The sequence below is a fragment of the Corella eumyota genome, chromosome 1 (genome assembly GCF_963082875.1).
Source record: "Corella eumyota chromosome 1, kaCorEumy4.1, whole genome shotgun sequence".
Taxonomy (NCBI): Eukaryota; Metazoa; Chordata; class Ascidiacea; order Phlebobranchia; family Corellidae; genus Corella; species Corella eumyota.
Window position 1 is genome coordinate 18396710 of NC_137490.1, and position 18705 is coordinate 18415414.

Below are 18705 nucleotides of genomic sequence, written 5' to 3' on the forward strand. Positions count from 1 at the left end.
AAACACTTAGGTAATACACTCGTATAATAGTTAGATAGTCTGCTTGGGTGAATACTAAAACATAGTTGATTGTTTTAAGTTGTATTCAAACTTAGTTAAGATTCCGTATTAGGAAACTAACGTTAAAATATTGCTTTAACTTGTTTGACCAAATATGGGCAATGAACGGCTTATATTGATGTAGTGGATTGGGGGAAGTCCCCTTCAAATATTTGCGGCAAAATTATGCACTGTGAATAAATTGGGGATAGAAACATATATTTGTTCCCCATATATTAAAAAATTTCTATATCATATTATATATTATAACTTACAGTTGCTTATATTTATGTACATTATATTAGGCAACCTATTTGTAATTAATTTTTAATTTTATTTCAATTTTTAACTTTTGATATTATTTGATAAACTATTTAATCACTTACGTTACTCCATTAGGTATCTTTTAACCTTCAATAAGATAACCTAAACCCGATAAAAAAGAGTTGAATAATGTTTTTTTTTTATAAATTCAAATCTTTATATTAACATAATATATATTTATTCATTTAGCTGTACTGTTAAGGAAAAAAAAAACTTCCCAAAACAAAGAAAAACCAAACAAAAAACTTTGACACTTTAAGCAAAAGAAACGTTATGAAAAAATGGATCGGAAGCAAAAGAAACATGCTAAAAAATTGGATCAGACAAGCATTATCTCGGAAGTCTTTAATAAACCCACCCTTGAAGTTTGGGTAAATTAAAATATCGTAGTTATTCACCAAATCTACGATATTTACTGTTGATTAACTACGAAGATCGATTGTTTTATTTTTTCAATGTTCGTTTTCATCCTTTATTTTTTTGTTTTGTGTTTTCTTGTTGTTTCGGTGTTGTGTTGATTTTTTGTTGTTGTTTGTTTGGGTGCAGTAGTTTTAAATTTTTAGCTAGGCTCTAAGGTAGACACTTGTACACCAATAATCTTAGGCAAGGCGCCTTGCAAACATCAGTTACTTAGAATTTAGGGTAGGCACATGGTCTATAACTTTGACATAGGCTTTTTACTTATTAATTTGGGGGTAGGCACTTGTTTCCATACCCAGATTTAGGCACCTTTACTTATAACTTTGAAGTAGGCACTTATTTTTAATAACTTTGAGGTAGGAACTTGGAACTTGTCTCTATAAATTCAGGGTAAGCACTTGTCTTTATAACTTTGATAAAGGCTCTTCTACTTAATAATTCAACGCAAGCACTTTTACTTATAAATTTGGACGTAGGCACCTTTACCTGTAACTTAAAGGTAGGCCATAAATAACCATAACTTTCAGGTAGACACTTTTACTTACGACTTTCAAGTAGACACTCGTTTCTATACCCTTTGGGGTATGCACTTTTACCTATAATTTTGAAAAAGCCACTTTTAACTATAACTTTGAATGAGGCACTTTTACTTATAACGCAAAGGTAGCCCATTTTATGTATAACTTTGAGGTACGCCATTTTACTTATGACTTTAAAGTAGCACTCGTATTTAAAACTTTTAAGTAGGCACTTTTACCTATAACTTAGAGGTAAAAACTTTACCGATAACTTTAAGGTAGGCATTTGTTTATTATAACTTTAGGGTAGGCACTTTTGAATATGGGTAGGCACTTTTACCTAAAACTTTGAGGTAGGCAGCTTTACCTATAATTTTGAAGTAGGCACTTGAACCTCGAAGTATAGGCACTTGTATCTATAACTTTAAGGTAGGCACTTTTTCCTATAACTTTGAAGTAAGCACTTTTTCCTATAACTTTGAAGTAAGCACTTTTTCCTATAACTTTGAAGTAAGAGGTAGGCACTTTTACCTATAACTTAGAAATAGGCACTTTACTTAAAACTTTGAAGTAAGAACCTTTACCTATAACTTTAAGGTAGGCACTTTAACCTTGAAGTAGGAACTTGTGTTTATATCTTTAAGGTAGACACTTTTTCCTATAACTTTAAAGTACGCAATTTAACCTACAAGTTTAAAGTAGGCACTTGTAACTATAAGTTTGAGGTAGGCACTTTTACCTATAAATTTAAAATAGGAACTTTAACTTTAAAGGAGAAAATTGTATTTATAACTTTAGGGTAGGCACTTTTGTATATGATTTTGAAGTAGGCACTTCCACCTATAATTTAAAGCTAGGCACTTTTAACTATAACTCAGAGATAGGCACTTTAGCCATAACTTTGAGGTAGGCACTTTAACCTCAAAGTAAGCACATTCACCTATAGGCTTAAGTTTAAAGTAGGCACTTGTAACTTTAAGGTAGTCACTTTTACCTATAAATTTAGAGTAGGAACTTGACCTATAATTTTAAGGTAGGCACTTGTATTTATAATTTTAGGGTAGACACTTTTGCATAAAATTTCGAAGTAGTCACTTTCACCTGTAAGTTTAAAGTAGGCACTTGTAACTATAACTTTAAAGTATAAACTTTAACCTTGAAGTAGCCACTTATCTTTATAACTTTAGGGTAGGCACTTTTGCATATAATTTAAACTAGGCACTTAAACTATAATTTAAAGGTAGGCACTTTTACTTATAACTCAGAGATAGGCATTTTTCCCAAAACTTTAAGGTAGTTACTTTTACCTATAAGTTTAAAGTAGGCATTTGTATCTTCAACTTTGAGATTGGCACTTTTACCTATAATATTGAGGTAGGCACTTGTATAACTGTAAGGTAGGTACTTGTAAATTAAATTTTTTGGGTATGCACTTTTTACCATAACTTAACAATACACATTTTTACCTTCAACTCTAAAGTAGACACTTTTTATTTCGGTATTTTGCGCATTGATGAAAGTAAACAATAAATAACAATTGATATTACACTAATGCAACGGAAAAAATAAAAAAATCAATTCATATTTTTTCATTCCGACTATTCGTTTAACTTCGTTAAACGCTTCCGCTGTTCCGATTTTTTTCCGCTTTTTCTTAATTTAGTATCGTTGGTTGTACTGTCTGACTGTAGAATGGAAAGGATGACAGTAATGATTGTTAATGTTTATCAATTGTTTTTAATGACAAATAAAAGTTTGCGTCATTTTAACATCCTGTTCAAAGCATAGTAGACTGGGTAACCTGTACTCATTATTATAGTTTTACTATCGTTTTGATTTGCATATTATGTTTATATCAATTTTTGAATCAAAACGTAGACTAAATTAAAATAAACAGTCAAACAATAATACCCTCAAGGAGATATTTTAGTGCTATGGGGAATAACTATTTAGCTGTCTGATCATATACGTTTTAATTTCATTTTAAAACAGGTTGTTTTTAAATATAAGAAATTGTTAAGAAAACGTGAATGAATTTTTCACAAGATGATTTTGGTGAATTCCATCAAAGTAATGTGCCAACAAGTTTTCAACCTTCTAACCAGTTAACTGTACAAAAAAACTTTAACAACATTCAACAAAATTCTTTTCAATCAAATTATCAACAGAAGAAGGATTTTCAATCAAAGCAGCAGCAGCAGCAGAAAAATGTCTCAGCAAGACCATCAAGTAATTGTATAATATATTTTATGAAATTTGGTAATTTAATTTTATTTATATTGCATTTTTTTATTGTATTTTTTTTCTATTTTTTTGCTTTAAAAATGCTATCAATTTGTATTTTTTAGACACGAAGATTGACTTGAATTCTAAAATTTTTGCTTCACTGGATTTAAAAACAACCCAAGCTCCTGTAAAATTTAAACCAGCAATTTCCCAAATTACTAAAAGAAAAGAAGTTCCAAGTTTTCATAATGCAAGTGCCAAAGCTGCTGACTGGACTTCGCTAAAGTTTGATGACACAGCATTTTATGGTATTTTTTAAGTCGGTGTAAAGTTTTTTTTAAATTTTTAACAAAAAAAATGTGTAAAATAAAGTATTTTAATTTATCTAGTTGAACCAGAATTGCCACCACCTATTTCGAACACTGTACCAACTAACACCATTAACACCAATGATAATGGTTCTTTATTTGAAACTGGTTTTACTGGCTCAAACCACAACGTCCAATATCAATCTGTATGTAAAATCATTAAGTGTTTAAAGTTTACTTTTTTTCAGTAAAAAAATTTTATAAATATATTTTTTAGATATTTATTTATTTTTAACAATCATTTATACCAACATTTTTAAATGCTAAGAATAATATAAACACAGATTTATATAAAATATTAAAAATTAGAACCAACAGTCAAATATGTTTGAAGATGAAGAATTTAATGATTTTCAACAGGGAGGAACTGACTTCAATAATCAACAAACAACTGATAATATGTTCAATATGTTTAATACTAATATAACAAGTACCATGCCAGGTAAATACAAATACTATTTAATTTATCCGAAAAAACTCAATTTGGTTACAACATTTAAGCTGCTTTTTTTGTTTTTAGTTCAACAGCAAGTACCGTTAGGTTTTGGTCAAGATCAGATTTTTCAAGGCAGTCAAGAAAATATTTTTTCCAGCAATAATTATAATTCATCAACTGTTTTTTCAAGTGCAACTGGTAATTATCACACTTAAAATCAAGAATTTAAACTTGAATTATAAATTACTAATACCACTTTAAATTTTATTAATAATGACAAAGGTTTTGACAATTATTGCGTACTTTTATTTTTTAGTACAACCAACTTCATTTTATTCAAGCCCAAGCAATCAGTTATTTAAATCCAATATTTCACAACAATCATCTACCATGAATACTACATCAAGTCAGTATAAACCATATTATTTGTACCCACATATAGATTAAGTGGTTTAGATATAGATTTTAGTTTTGTATTGATTTTAATTTGTTTTAAAGAAAGTGTTGCCTTAAGTAGGCTACTATTTTGCTTATGTTTTTTTAGTAGACCTAAATTACTTTTACAAATCTAACTTTAAGTATAGCTTATATATTTTTATTTTTATTTTAGCTAATCAGCAACAACAACATATTGCTCCTTCTTATTTTGATGGGCAAAACAATTTATTTCAATCAAATCAATTTCAACATTCTTTCATACCTACAACTAATAACATAGGTTTAATTTTTTTGTTATTTAGTTTAAACTTTAAAGAGATGGTTCGGTCGTAGAGTTTCTTTTTTAATTATGTTGGAATTTTTCCAACTTGCACGAGGATACCATTATTTTAAAAATTGGTCAAGTAGTTTTTAAGATATCGGGATTTGAAGGTAAATATTGTAAATATGGAAAGTCCCAACGCTCGTGAGTCATGTGACGCACGACGTCATCGTCAGATCATATGCTGGCAGACATAGGAAAATGACCTTATTTTGTCCTCTTTGACCCGTTTGTTGTACTTTTTTTAAATTTTTTTGCAGAAAACAAACTCAACATAAAAAGCAATATTTAATTTTAGCAAATCCAGTTTCAGCATCAGCTACAACTCATGACAATAATTTATATTCCACAAATCAACAATGTAATGTTAATGCAGAAAAGGGTAAATTAGTTTTTGTTTTATATTAATTTTAACATGCAAAAGGATAAAAACTAATTTTATTTTTATTTAAAAACAAATTGTTTTTTAAAGTCAATATCACATTCATTTAACATTTCAATTTCTGACTGATACATTTTAGTTCAACCGACTTATAATTTTGATGGACAAGAAAATTTGTTTCAATCATATCAGCATGACCAACCAACTTCAAATAACACTACAGGTAACACTTGTTTGTTATTATATTCATTTAGTGTATTGCATTTGTTATTATACATAAATAAGTCGCTATCTATATATATATTGATTTGTGGGCAATATATACTAAATATATATATGTATATATATATGTATTTTTAGTAGGCCTACAAATAAATAAATCTGCCCTTTGTAGCGTGTGAGCAAATTATTGCGCTTAAACCATATTATAACAATTAAAATCTGACTGTAGGGCAGGCTATAGACTAGTTTGATTAATGTGTGAACTGTGGTTTTCTTTCATAGCATTGTTGCAAGCTTTAACTAACTTTAAATCTTTATTGAATGTATTTTATGATTAGTGCAATTTAACTCCATCCAATCAAATGAGAAAAATGATTTACAAACCAACCAATATGACCAATCAGAATTTACTTCTAATTCGATACAGGATACAGGTACAGCTTTAAAATTTTTTAACTTAACATGATTTGTAAAAAAATCTAAAAAGACTTAAATATTAAACATATTTTAAATGTTAAGGGTAAAATGGTTTAAAGAGACAATTTAGTGGTTTTTATATATTTACTTAGAGTTTATTTTACTTTAGGTAAACTTGTTGTTTTTATTTAGATTTTGTTGGTTATGAGTATGAAACAAATTCGTTTAAAGAAACTGAATTTGGTTCCACAATCACAACTTTAGATCAGTTTACTAAAGGTAAACAAAATTATATAAACATTTTTTAGTGAAAAGTAAGGTTTTTTTTTGTTTAGAATAATGTGTTAATTATTTTATGTTTTTGATTAGAAACGTCACCTCCATTTGAGAATACTGGTCAAGATAACTTATTTAAAGAGACGAGTTTTCAAAAAACAAATTTTACAAGCAATATTGAGACAGCTACTGGTAAGTTCTGTTAACATATTATGAATATTATATTGGTGTACACCTTATATGTTTTAAGGTTTAACTTTGATTTGTATCTAGCAAAACAATCACTCTTTCGATATGATGGTTTGGATAATTTGTTTCAAGGTTCCGTTCATTCTGATATGCAATCAGTAAACCCCACAGAAAGTAATTAAAAAACTTTATTTTCATATCCTTAACATTTGTACTTTATTTTTATGTTAATTTCAGATAAAACTAGTCCGATGTTATAAATTTCAATTTGTGAAAACTAAATTTAATTAGCAATTTGTTTAACTTTTAGCTCAGCCAAATAATTTTAAAGAACTTGTTGACAATTTCCAAGAAACCGATATTAAAATACCAACTACAATTCCTAACGGTAAAACTACTTTTAAAGCATTACCGTCTAAACTAAATTAAAATATAAGTCTTATTTCTAAATTTTATTTTAGTAGAAAAACCAGCTTTAAATAAATATGAAATAGAAGAAGGTTTATTTACAAGTCTTTCTAAACCAAAAACGAATACAACAAGTTCATATTTAAAAGGTAAATACATAATATTATTGTGTTTAAATAAAATACATAAACAAAGATAAGGTATGCTAATAAAGGGCTTTCATATTTAAATTAATTAAAACTAATTCAGTTTATAATTAAATTAAAGTCGTTCTAGTTGATTAATTTATTTTTAATTTAGATACACCACCTCCATTGGATTTTGATGAACCAACTAACATGTTTCAAGATTCTGCTTTTAATAAACCTTCTACACTTACTTACACCGAAGATGGTAAACTTATTTATAGTAATAAATATTATGTTTACTATCATGTTTATGTATATAAACTAAAAGGCTAAAAAAATGCATTCATTTATAAATGTTGTTATCTTACATTTAAATTGTTTGTTATAATATTTAGAAGATCTTGAGTTTACATCGTTTGAACAAGCAGATTTTACCCCAATACCTAAAATACAAGAACCTAGTTCACCAAATTTACATAATGAAGGTAAACCATAATATCACAACTATTTTTAGTTGTTCTGTTAATGTTTTGGTATTAAGGTTTTTACCTAATTTTAATTACTTTTTCCTTTATAGAAAAAGCAGAAACAGTTTCCATTCATTTAAACACAGAAGAAAATACTGAAGAACCAATTTCTGATTTTGAATCTGATTTAAATACAGTTAAACCTGCAGGTATTTATTATTCAATGGCATTGTGTCAATAAAGATACTTATTTATTTATTTAACCTCTTTTTAATTAAAATTTTTTATAATTTTTGAAGATGTACATGATGATAACATTTCACAATCAAGCAATCACAGCAATCAACATAACTGGAATTTAAGTGCAAATCCAATAGGTAAAAAAAATTTAAAAACACCCTTTTTTTGTAATATATTAAAAAATTAGTATATTAAGTTGGATAAATAATTGCATTGGTTTATTGAATAAATTGATTTGTTACTAATATGCATATTAATTTTGAAAAATGTACATTTATTGTTTTTAGAGCCTGATTTGTTTTATTCAAACTTGAAGGACAATTTATTTAAAACTATCAACCAACAAGATGCGGTTAGCAATCAATCAAGTAATTAAAGTTCTGTGCAATATCAAAAATGATATAACCCCTTATTTAAATATTTTTGGGCTAGTTATTAGTAAAACAGTTTTAAAAATGATATAACCCCTTATTTGAATATTGTTGATCTAGTTATTGGTAAATCAGTATATTACTTTTTTTCTAACATATTCTTTTATATTTTCAGTTTCTCCTATTTCAATAAGGTCAACTGAAATTGCTCCACAAATACCTGAAAGAGTGTTACCCATCAAAGGTAATTAATTTATTGTAAATATATACCAACTTTAAAAATGTTATTAAATCTAACATAAGCTAGGATTTTAGATTTCTTGTTGTAATTTGTGTTTTGTAGTAAACTTTTATTTGCCAAAAAAGATACTTGATGACATAACTTAATATTTATATGCTAATGAGTAGCTTTGTTCCAACAACATGATAATTAAACATCCCATAGATACATTAAGTACAGTTACACTACACATAAGCACTTATTAAAACCTAATGTACTTGTAGGGATATTTTTGACATAACTATTTAAGTGTGCGTTTAGTGGTTGATTTTCCACTTATCATTATGCTTGAATGGTCTTGTTTACCCAGTACCTATATAGAATGATTTAGTAGCTCTCTATAAGGACTGTAAAGTTATAGTTATAAGGTTCTTTTGTGTAAAAGTTAAGTCACATAAGACTATGTGGGTGTTATATTAGTAGTGTTAAGTTATTAGTGAAATTTTTTGGACTACTGAATATATATTTGTTGGATATATGGAAAGAAAATATTATTTTGATGGTAAATAGTAGCACAATAGTTTGGTATTATTGTACTGTAATGATTCATCATTTATATATGTTACTACACCAATAAGCTAAAGTTTTAAAATTTGGTAGTTTACTTATATTATCTATTTAACTTGTGGCTATTAGAAATTGAAATCATGGTTTTAATCATAAAAAACTGTAAAGCTTAATATATCATTTAACCTTTTCTTAACAGAGTCTTAATAAATAAATGTATGTCATTTTTTTATTTTTTAACCTTATTCACAGAAACCAGTATACCCGTAATTCAAGATAGCATAGTAGACGAAAAATCAGACAACAATTATGCATCTGAGTATTGCAGCGCGTGGGAACGTTGCCTTACAGCATGCCTTAACATTATAATCATGGCAAACAATATATTTAGCTCTATTCCTTCAGCTTCAGTATGTAACGAAGTTATTTATTCTTGTAAAGGACAGAGATACATAGCTGGTAAATATTGGCTTTTTGTTTGCTGTGTAAATGTTGAGTTTAGTGGTGTGTTAAATGTATGATAGTTAAATTGATTGTTCAGCAATATTTTTTAAAATGATATGTTTTTAAACTACCATAGTATTTTTTTAAATTTTTTTTTAATAATATATATACATTTTTCATTCATAACAACCTAATTTTTTGAATTTGACTTCTATTTTTTGCGTAGACATATGCCAGGTCCATGCTGTAGTAAATAGAATTTGTAGCAATGCAAAAACCTTAAAAGTAGTCAACGAAGAACTACTTCAACTTGAAAAACAATTTCAACTTTCATGGCATAATTTATTATCATTTTGTCCTAATGCACCCGTCATTGAAGTAAGTCTATTTTAGTCAAATTAAGTTGTCATATACCTAACGTAAATATTAATTTTGAATCTAATTTTTGTTGTCTTTTTTATATGATATGTAAAGTCGAACTTATACAGCAAATATCTTTACATTAATGTTGCTAGTCGATAGTCAGCCCTACAGTCAGTAAATGGCAGTTATATTTTTTGTAGCCGTTTATATTGGGCATTTATATTTGTATATATATATTTATTTTTTTTTTTTTTTTTGTATATATATCTTTATCCTCGATGTGGGAAAGTCGAATGCGCGACTTAAACATAGAGTAACATAAGTTACTCCGACCCAGTCTCGAGTTACCTGTGGCAGTTTGGAATATTATAGAGACTATAATTGCCCGGTAATTATGCTGCTGATTAAGTGCTGGCTCAGCAGGAGTTCATACCGTTTATAGCGCCTTACTCAAGGGCGCTACAGCTTGAGATCAGTGGGGATTGAACCCACGACCTCATGGTAGTGTAGCAAGAGTTCTTATCACTACACCACGCTGCCGGTAAATATATAAACATAGCTTCATTATATATAGATTTTCATCTATTTTATGTACATACATTTAAAGGTATTATAAACTGCCTTTTTATGGTAACCAATTTTATTTATAGGAAAAGTCTTCAGCAGAATTAAGAGATATACCAGGTTGTGGTGTTTGCCTTCTTCCAGTGAGTGACCAAGAAATAATTTATTGCGAATGTTCTTACCATGCTTCGTGTGCAAACCTGTGGATTAACCAAGTTGAACCTGTTTTACCTAATTTAAAACTACCGGTACATTAGTAATTAATGTGGTGTGTACTTTCAGAATGTAATGGAAATTATACAAGAAAACTTGTCTGGCTTATATATATAAATTTCTAAATACAAGTTGATATCGATTTGGTAAATTTTTAAATGGTTTTTGAAATTTATTTTTTAAATATTTTAAAATAATAATAATGTTGAATGTAATTTTAAGCAAATAATTGATTTATTTATTATTGTTAATCTTGTTTTTAAACCACCAATAATGTTGTAATTTTTAAAGTAACATAGTTTTTATTCACTGTTAATAAATGCAATTAATCTTTAATAATCTACTAAAATATGACTAACATTTTATAAGGTAATGTAAGGCACACTTTTGACTAATTAGAAACAGGAATCAAATTTCCAGCTTCAAATTTACCAGTTTCAGGGCGGAAACAATTTAAAAAGTGGAACGTGTATATGTAGATAGTCTAATTTCCCTTTTTTTAATCCCTACAACACATCGTTATGCAACCGCTAATCAAAAGTCAAGCGAAGTCGTGATCAAAAATACGTTATACGTAGACAAAATGATACGATATGAACTAGTGACTCTTTCACAGGCCTAGTTATTTTATTACAGTAAATATAAAAGCAGTTTAACGTCGTGTCGTCGCTATAAGGTATATTTGTATGGTTGGTTAGACAAACAGGTTACCATAGTTCACCAACTTGCAAACTTTAAGGGGATTTTTTGCATTGTTATCGTTTTAAGTTACGATTTTACATAGAAAGATATGTTATATAAGAAAAGTAGTATAAAAGTTGTGTTTTAAAGTAGGTTTATGGTATATTGCAGAGAAAGTATTGTATTTTTATTTGCTAAACCGACTGATTAGGCTGTAGTTTAAAAAAAACGATTAGTCTGTTAGTTGTCAGGGCCTGTACTGTTATATTTTGCAATGTCATTGCTATTTTGTAGTTTATAAATTTATTAATCTTTTATAAAATAATTTACACTGTAAATTCAATTTTTATTTTTAAATTTTATTTATAATGTTTAAAAAAGCATGCATTTTGTTGTTACAGTGATACAATAACAAATAGGAATTTTTGGTGAATATAAATATTTTTTAACAATGACTGTATTAAGCAAGCATGCAGTTTGTGGACGGTTGAAATCGATAAATGATTCTGTTCCTTACACTTGCTATGAAGTAGCTCATGGATGGGAGCCTAGCTGTACAATTGCTTTTCTTGATACAGTCAAAGCTTCTTTCAAATTTTCCGTAAAATGTTACATCATGTTTTATTTGGTATGAACAATATTTAATTGTTTTTTTAATCTTTTTAGAAATAAACATTTTTTTTATGCTACACAAACTATAGGTTATTTAAAAACTGTGCCTTTTTAATATAAACTAAAAAAATAACTTAGGTATTTGTTTTTCTTTTATTTATAATTTTTATTTGTTTTTAGTTTATTAAGTTTTTAAAAATTAATTTCAAATTCAACATTTTAGGTTACTTCTGCTTTGAAAATTAAAAACAAGGAAGACTTGAAAAGAATATTAAAAAGGCTACCTGGAGAAATTTTACAATCCAGTGCATTCCTATCGGCCAACGGGTTCCTCTTTTTGGGAGGTTTTTGTTGTCTAAGGTAACTATTGTTTAATCAGTAAATAGGCGTATACTTAAATAAAACTAATAATTTTAAAATGGCAAATATAATTTATTTTTCAGGCATGCATTAGGAAGATTTTATCGTTGGAACGGTATTGCTGCTGGACTATTTGCTGGGTATACCAGTATTGCAATCGAAAGAAAGTCAAGGTAAAAAATTGATACATTTTATTATTTAACATGCGCATTAACTGAATCTGACATGTTTAACCCAATGTTGATCTATTTTGTTTATAGAAGAGGTCTTCTTGCAATATATTTACTGAACTTGGTAAGTAATCATTTGACATTTTAAATGGTGAATTTTTTTTGCAAAAAATGTTATTATTTAGACAGCAGAAATATTATTTAATATGGCTGTGTCAAGAAAGTTAATAAGAAGCATTCCAAATGGAGAGGTTAGTTTAAATAATAAATTTTATATTCTACTATAATAACTGTTATTTTAGTTATATATTGTAAAGGATGAATTTATAACAATTTTTTTTTAACAAGTAAATTTATTATTTTATTTTTAGATTTTAATATTCAGTGTAGCCACTGCTGGGTTGATGGCACTTTATAGGTATGCATTATAAATCTTTTATTTTGTTTTGTCCAAATGTTTATTTTTGATCATTATTTAAATATTTGTTTTTTTTAGAACACACAATGGATTACCCAAATCTCTTCATAATTCAGTGAAATATTTCTTTGGCAAAGAAGACATTTCATGCAAAAAACCAAGCGGGTTTATAAATATTTCATCCAAAATATTTTTTCAATTGATTATTCAAATTTTTAGTACTTCTTAGTATATATATAAGATAAAACTATTAAATTTGTTACCTTATTTACAGAAAATCAAGTGAAATTGGTATATCAAGAAGACATGAACTTTGTAATCATAAAAATGGATGTGTAGCGTATGTTTTACAGGTAAAATTATTAATTTCTATACAAATAAATAATAGTTTTTTACAGTCTACTTTCTTAGTAATCTAGTTAACTTTGGTAAAATGCACAAACTCATACAACACAGTTAAAGTTAGTAGCAATATTAATTTATTTACCAGGTTTTTGTTTTTTTAAATCATTAAATTTTAAAAACAACCAAATTTATTTTAAAGCAAAATTTAATAACTCTGTTAATTTTTTAGGGGAGTATAAAGCAATTTGGAATAGGATACACATTAGAAATTGCAATCAGTTTGTTTCGGTTAATAAAGTCAAGAGGAAAACATTATCCAGGACTTAAAAAGATGTTTACACAATTCTCTATTGCAAAATTTATGGGTGGATTCACATTTTTATTTAAGGTAGATTCTCAATAAAAATATTTTAATTTTTTATTTTAATAAATTTATTTTGTGTGAACAGTTAGTAAGCTGTTTATTACGCTGGACAACAAACCAAAAAAATCCAACTCTTCATGGAGGTATTGCTGGTTTTGTAGCTGGATTTTCAAGTTACTTTTACAAGAGTTCGACTATTTCTCTCTACCTTATATTTAAACTAATAGAGGTAAAACGCTGTTTGTTTCTACATGTTGCATTTTTTTTAAAGGCAAATTTAAAATAAAAATATTTTGTCTATAGATTCTTTGCTTAAAAGGAGTTGATGCTGGAAAACTACCGAATATTCCAAATTTCGCAAATCATGTTTATGCGTTCAGTCTGTCTATAATCCTTCACACGGTAAATTAAAATTGATAAGCTAATTAATTACTTTAGTGACGTTACTAGTTGTATTATTTGTGTATGGCTTTATGTAAACTTAGAATATGCTTTTTCAAACAGTAACAAAAAATTGTATTTAAATTTTAGGCATGTTGTGAGCCACATCAAATCAGACCTTCTTATTTTAATTTTATTGATGGAGTTAGTGGGGGAAAGTAAGTACAATTTTTTGCTTTAGTTGCATTTTCAAAGCACCATTACGTAGCAATTGCACTTAAGTAATAAAAAATTTATGTTTAAAATTATTTTAAGTAATTATTTTTTGTCTTGTTTTTTATTTTTTCAAATTTTACTTTTTTAGATTTGCTTTCATGTTTCGAAAAATGTTGGATGTATTAGGTACACATGCTTCAAAAAAATTCCCAAATTACATTCCGGATTTAAACCCAAAATATGTAAAATCTCAGGATGTCATTAATTTATTAAAGCAACATGGCAAATGGATTGTTTAAAATTGTGTTTAATTTGTTTTTTAAACTACTATTTAATAATACAATCAGGAAAGCTTATTTTTTAGATCATTATTTTGTTTATTTTTAATATTCTATGCAATTGTCTTTAATTTATTAGTAAAAGCATTACCATTAATTTTATTTACGCATCATAGTGTAATTTTTTTTTTTGCATGGTATCAATGATTTTTCATGTTTTAACCTATTATGTCTATTTTTTAATATGCAGTTATGTTAAAAACATTTAATATTAACATTTGGCATTTAATATTATTATGTTGCGATATATAAAACATTTTTAAAATTGATATGTGATTCGTCTTTGTTGTTGGTGCTATAATTTACAAGTATATAAAATTAAATAAATTTTTGTTTTGTGATTCTTCATAATAATTCTATTTCTTTTTTTAGAGATTAGGGTTAGGGTAGGCAATGCCTTTTGTTTAGACCATGGCTGTATTAAGTAAGCATGCAGTTTGTGAGGCATTAAAGTCAATAAACGACTCTGTTCCATATACTTGTTATGAAGTAGCTCATACATGGACACCTTATTGTAGTACTGCATTGCTTGACGTTGCCAAAGATGTTATGAAAATGTCATTTAAGGCTTACTTTGTGTTCTACTTGGTGAGCATGTCAATAAACTAAATAATTTTTGGATATGTATATTTTATCGTCTTAGTTATTTTTAGGCCATTTTATTTATTGGTAAATTTTAGGTAACACATGCCCTTAAGATTAGAAAAAGGGAAGATATTTGGTTGCAACTAAAAAAATTACCTCAAAATATAATACGATCAACTTTATTTCTAACTGCAAATGGAAGTTTGTTTTTGATATTTCTTTGTGGAATAAGGTAAATAAATCTAAAAATTTAATTATTTGGAAATATTATGTTAAACTAGTTTTGTTTTATTTAGACATGCATTGGGAAGTTTTTTTAGATGGCATTTTGCAGCTTGTGGTCTGTTTTCTGGTTGTTTGAGTATTTTAATTGAAAGAAAATCAAGGTAGGGTATACTTTGTTATTACAGTTTATAAAACATTATTTTTGTAATGGATTATCTTTATTTTTTTAGAAGAGGGATGCTTGCAATTTATTTATTGAACTTAGTAAGTAAAACTGTATTAGCGAAATATTTACTTTTATTTACTAAATAAGAGTTTTTTGCTTTAGGCAGCAGAAATATTATTTAATATGGCTGTTTCAAGAAACTTGATAAAAAGCATACCTAATGGAGAGGTAAGCTTGTTAAAAAATTTATAATATTAATGAATTATTAGCATATATATTTTAAAAATTATTCTAACATTTACTAAGTTTTCAATATTTTTGTTTAAAGGTATTAATATTTAGTATTGCAACTGCTGGAATAATGGCACTATACAGGTAATTTATTAGGTCAACTGTGTAATAAAGTCGAAAATAATTCAAGTAAAATTTTAAGAACTCCTGGAGGTCTGCCGAAATCTTTTCAAAATTCTGTGAAGTATTTGGTTGAAAAAGAATACCTAAATTGCAAACTTTTAAACAGGTTAGTAAATATTTATATTCAAGGTGTTATACATTTAATTTGTCGTCTAAGTGTATAGAATTGCATTTATTTACTTTTATAATTATAGTAAAAGAATTTTAAAAGGATGGCCATGCACAGTAACACATAAGCTCTGTGATCATGAAAATGGATGTGTTGAGCATGTTATAAAGGTATAAACAAATTTAAAATGGTATTAAACAACTATAAATAATTAATTTTTTAATATTTAGTCATTTTGTGATAAAATTTTTGTAAACTTTTAAAATAGGTAAAATTTTTTTTTTAAAGGGTGGTGTCCAACAGTTTGCAATGGGTTATGGAATAGAATTAATAATCAATGTTTTGCGATTAATAAAATCAAAGGGAAAACGATACCCGGGACTTAAAAAAATTATGACACAATTTTCGATTGCTAAATTTTTAGGTGGATTCACGTTTTTATACAAGGTACAAATATTATGTTGTTGTCAGATAGCTTTTGTAAAATATTTATTATAGTATAAAAAATGTTTTTTAAAATACACCTAATTTTTAGTTAACAAATTGTTTATTATGCTGGACAACAAATCAAAAAAATCCAACTCTTTATGGAGGTATTGCTGGTTTTGTAGCTGGATTTTCAAGTTACTTTTACAAGAGTTCGACTATTTCTCTCTACCTTATATTCAAACTAATAGAGGTATTAAGCTTTATATATTTAAACACCGTATATATATATACATTTATAAATTATTTTATAGATTTTAAAAATACAAAAAATTGTTTAACCAAGCAAAAAAAAACATAAATAGGTTTTATAATATAATTTTTGTTGTATTTAGATTATTGGCTTAAAAGGAGTTAAGTCTGGAAAACTACCATTTATACCTCATCTTTCGATTTATATTTATTCATTAAGTTTGGCAATTATTGGATATTCGGTAAAAATTAATTTATGAACATACAACAAACCTTAAGTCTAAATATTTTGTGGCTTTATAAATCAAAAATTATAAGTGAAAATTTAAACTCATAAACAACTAAACATAAAGTTAATTTCCTTTAAATGCATTTTTAGGCAGGTGTTGAACCCCATACTATGCGACCTTCTTATTTTAAATTTGTTGACCAAGTTAGTGGAGGAAGGTATGTTAATTTTTTTTGCAAGTTTTCAGGAATATAAATTAACAGAATTATTTATGGTAAATATTGCAGCATAACTATTAGGTATATGCTATTCTGCTGTTTTTTTTAATAGTTTTTTTGTGCTTTTTAGATTTTCTGGAATCTTTCGAAAATTGTTTGATCCATTTGGAGCAAATGCATCAAAAATGTTTCCTAATTATATTCCTAACCTTGATCCAAATTTCGTGAAATCAAAAGATGTTATTGCTTTGTTAAAAAAGCATGGAAAATGGATTGTTTAGGAATTTTATGTGGGCTTATCTTATGCATTTTTTTTATGTTATCTTGCCTACATATTAATATTACTTTTATTTTTTTGACGGGTATGGCCCAATTTTTAAGCAATATTTATATCTGCCTTTTTATGTTATTGCAATATTGTACTAGTTGTTTATTGCAGAAAGTTGTACTAGATGTTTCAGGGCGATGCAATATTAACAATGCTGTGCACTTATTAATTTGACTTTTATATACACGCTGCCGCATATACACTAGATTTAAGTTGATAAATTTTATTTCCTATACATCTTTTTGTGTTTATACAAGACTAATGTTACTTTGCTGCACACCTCTAGGTATTTGCACCATTTTTATGTGTACTCAAGTTTTTATTATTTTTATTACCTATTTAATAAATATTAGTACTAGCCAAATAATACACAAAAAATAAATTCATATAATATAAATTCGATGTATGAATTAATTAAATATTTTTTTAGTTAAAATAGAAATAAAACAAAGTAAAAATGTTAAAAAAATGAGGATAAAGTGTAAAATTTTATAAGTTTTCTATGTTTTCCGGTAAAAAATAAAAACGGATTGCGTGGCTGAGATCAGCTGTTAAAGTACAGAGAAAGGTAGTTTGGCAAGCTAAGCCAAGCGTTTTCACGCCTTCTGCACAATATATAAAACAATTAAATATACATAATGATTTCTAGAAATATGTGACAATATAACTTTGTATTTTTAATTGGAGACGAAAGCCAAAGTGTCAAAAATCGTATAAATATCTAAAATCGTATAAATAAAGTGATTTTATCAATTAGTTCGAATTTGGTTTATAGGCAGATAAATTGTAAAATAAATTTTACTATTAGACACTTTATTTAGGGATATTTCTGTATAAATAAAGTATTTGTATAGTCAATACTTTGTTATCATAAAACTAACACAATAACATAAGGCTAACAAACCCACATTTTTAACAGTCTTAATATCTAATAACTTTTTTTATAGATATTCTTTTAAATTATCAATAAAAGTTGTAAATTGTACTATTGTAAGGTTGATTTATATTTAAGATAATGTACAAAAAATATTCATATTTATTGTGAACTTTTTAATATGTAATATATAAGTAAAAAATTAATGCCGCATATATATTTACATGTGGTATGCTAAGTTTTAATCTTTGAAAATTTTTTTTTTAATTAATATTTTATTGCAGTTACTTTTTATTTATTTACTAAATTGGACCCAGCATGGCAAAAAATAAATCCTTTGTTATTTAATCACCAGACTAGTCAGTCTGGTTTAACAGGTTTTGTTTTCCATTGTGTGGTGACAGTACTAACACATTAAAAACACATTTTGTT

General features: G+C 26.9%; 4 protein-coding genes across 6 annotated transcripts; all 4 read left to right on the forward strand.

Moving 5' to 3' along the window:
* The first annotated feature begins 3299 nt into the window (after nt 1–3299).
* Nucleotides 3300–10892, forward strand: LOC145754029 (uncharacterized). 3 transcript variants are annotated; one of them, XM_082570548.1, is made up of 24 exons: nt 3300–3530; nt 3650–3835; nt 3917–4041; nt 4205–4337; nt 4416–4529; nt 4648–4737; nt 4942–5049; nt 5390–5473; nt 5613–5696; nt 6034–6129; nt 6305–6391; nt 6482–6580; nt 6662–6751; nt 6888–6965; nt 7039–7134; nt 7286–7378; nt 7509–7598; nt 7691–7789; nt 7880–7957; nt 8108–8188; nt 8367–8435; nt 9231–9437; nt 9649–9800; nt 10436–10892. In XM_082570548.1, exons 1-24 carry the CDS (start codon nt 3332–3334, stop codon nt 10604–10606), a joined length of 2709 nt encoding a protein of 902 aa, XP_082426674.1. In that variant the 5' UTR covers nt 3300–3331; the 3' UTR covers nt 10607–10892. The 3 variants fall into 3 exon arrangements, with proteins under 3 accessions (XP_082426674.1, XP_082426675.1, XP_082426676.1); XM_082570549.1 differs by having other exon boundaries at nt 7042–7134; XM_082570550.1 differs by having other exon boundaries at nt 4256–4337.
* Nucleotides 10893–11657: 765 nt separating this feature from the next.
* On the forward strand, nt 11658–14573 carry LOC145756512 (transmembrane protein 135-like). Its single transcript, XM_082572372.1, has 13 exons — nt 11658–11871; nt 12079–12215; nt 12299–12388; nt 12476–12509; nt 12571–12636; nt 12757–12803; nt 12882–12968; nt 13078–13156; nt 13378–13536; nt 13598–13741; nt 13816–13914; nt 14044–14111; nt 14258–14573. The coding sequence occupies exons 1-13, from the start codon at nt 11695–11697 to the stop codon at nt 14406–14408; spliced, it is 1338 nt and encodes a 445-aa protein (XP_082428498.1). The 5' UTR covers nt 11658–11694; the 3' UTR covers nt 14409–14573.
* Nucleotides 14574–14823: 250 nt separating this feature from the next.
* On the forward strand, nt 14824–15875 carry LOC145763483 (transmembrane protein 135-like). Its single transcript, XM_082574939.1, has 6 exons — nt 14824–15035; nt 15128–15264; nt 15329–15418; nt 15488–15521; nt 15586–15651; nt 15752–15875. Exons 1-6 carry the CDS (start codon nt 14859–14861, stop codon nt 15800–15802), a joined length of 555 nt encoding a protein of 184 aa, XP_082431065.1. The 5' UTR covers nt 14824–14858; the 3' UTR covers nt 15803–15875.
* A 2-nt stretch (nt 15876–15877) lies between these two features.
* On the forward strand, nt 15878–17673 carry LOC145763482 (transmembrane protein 135-like). The gene is made up of 7 exons (XM_082574938.1): nt 15878–15943; nt 16032–16116; nt 16235–16393; nt 16482–16625; nt 16768–16866; nt 17004–17071; nt 17202–17673. Exons 3-7 carry the CDS (start codon nt 16256–16258, stop codon nt 17350–17352), a joined length of 600 nt encoding a protein of 199 aa, XP_082431064.1. The 5' UTR covers nt 15878–15943; nt 16032–16116; nt 16235–16255; the 3' UTR covers nt 17353–17673.
* The last annotated feature ends 1032 nt before the right edge of the window (nt 17674–18705 follow it).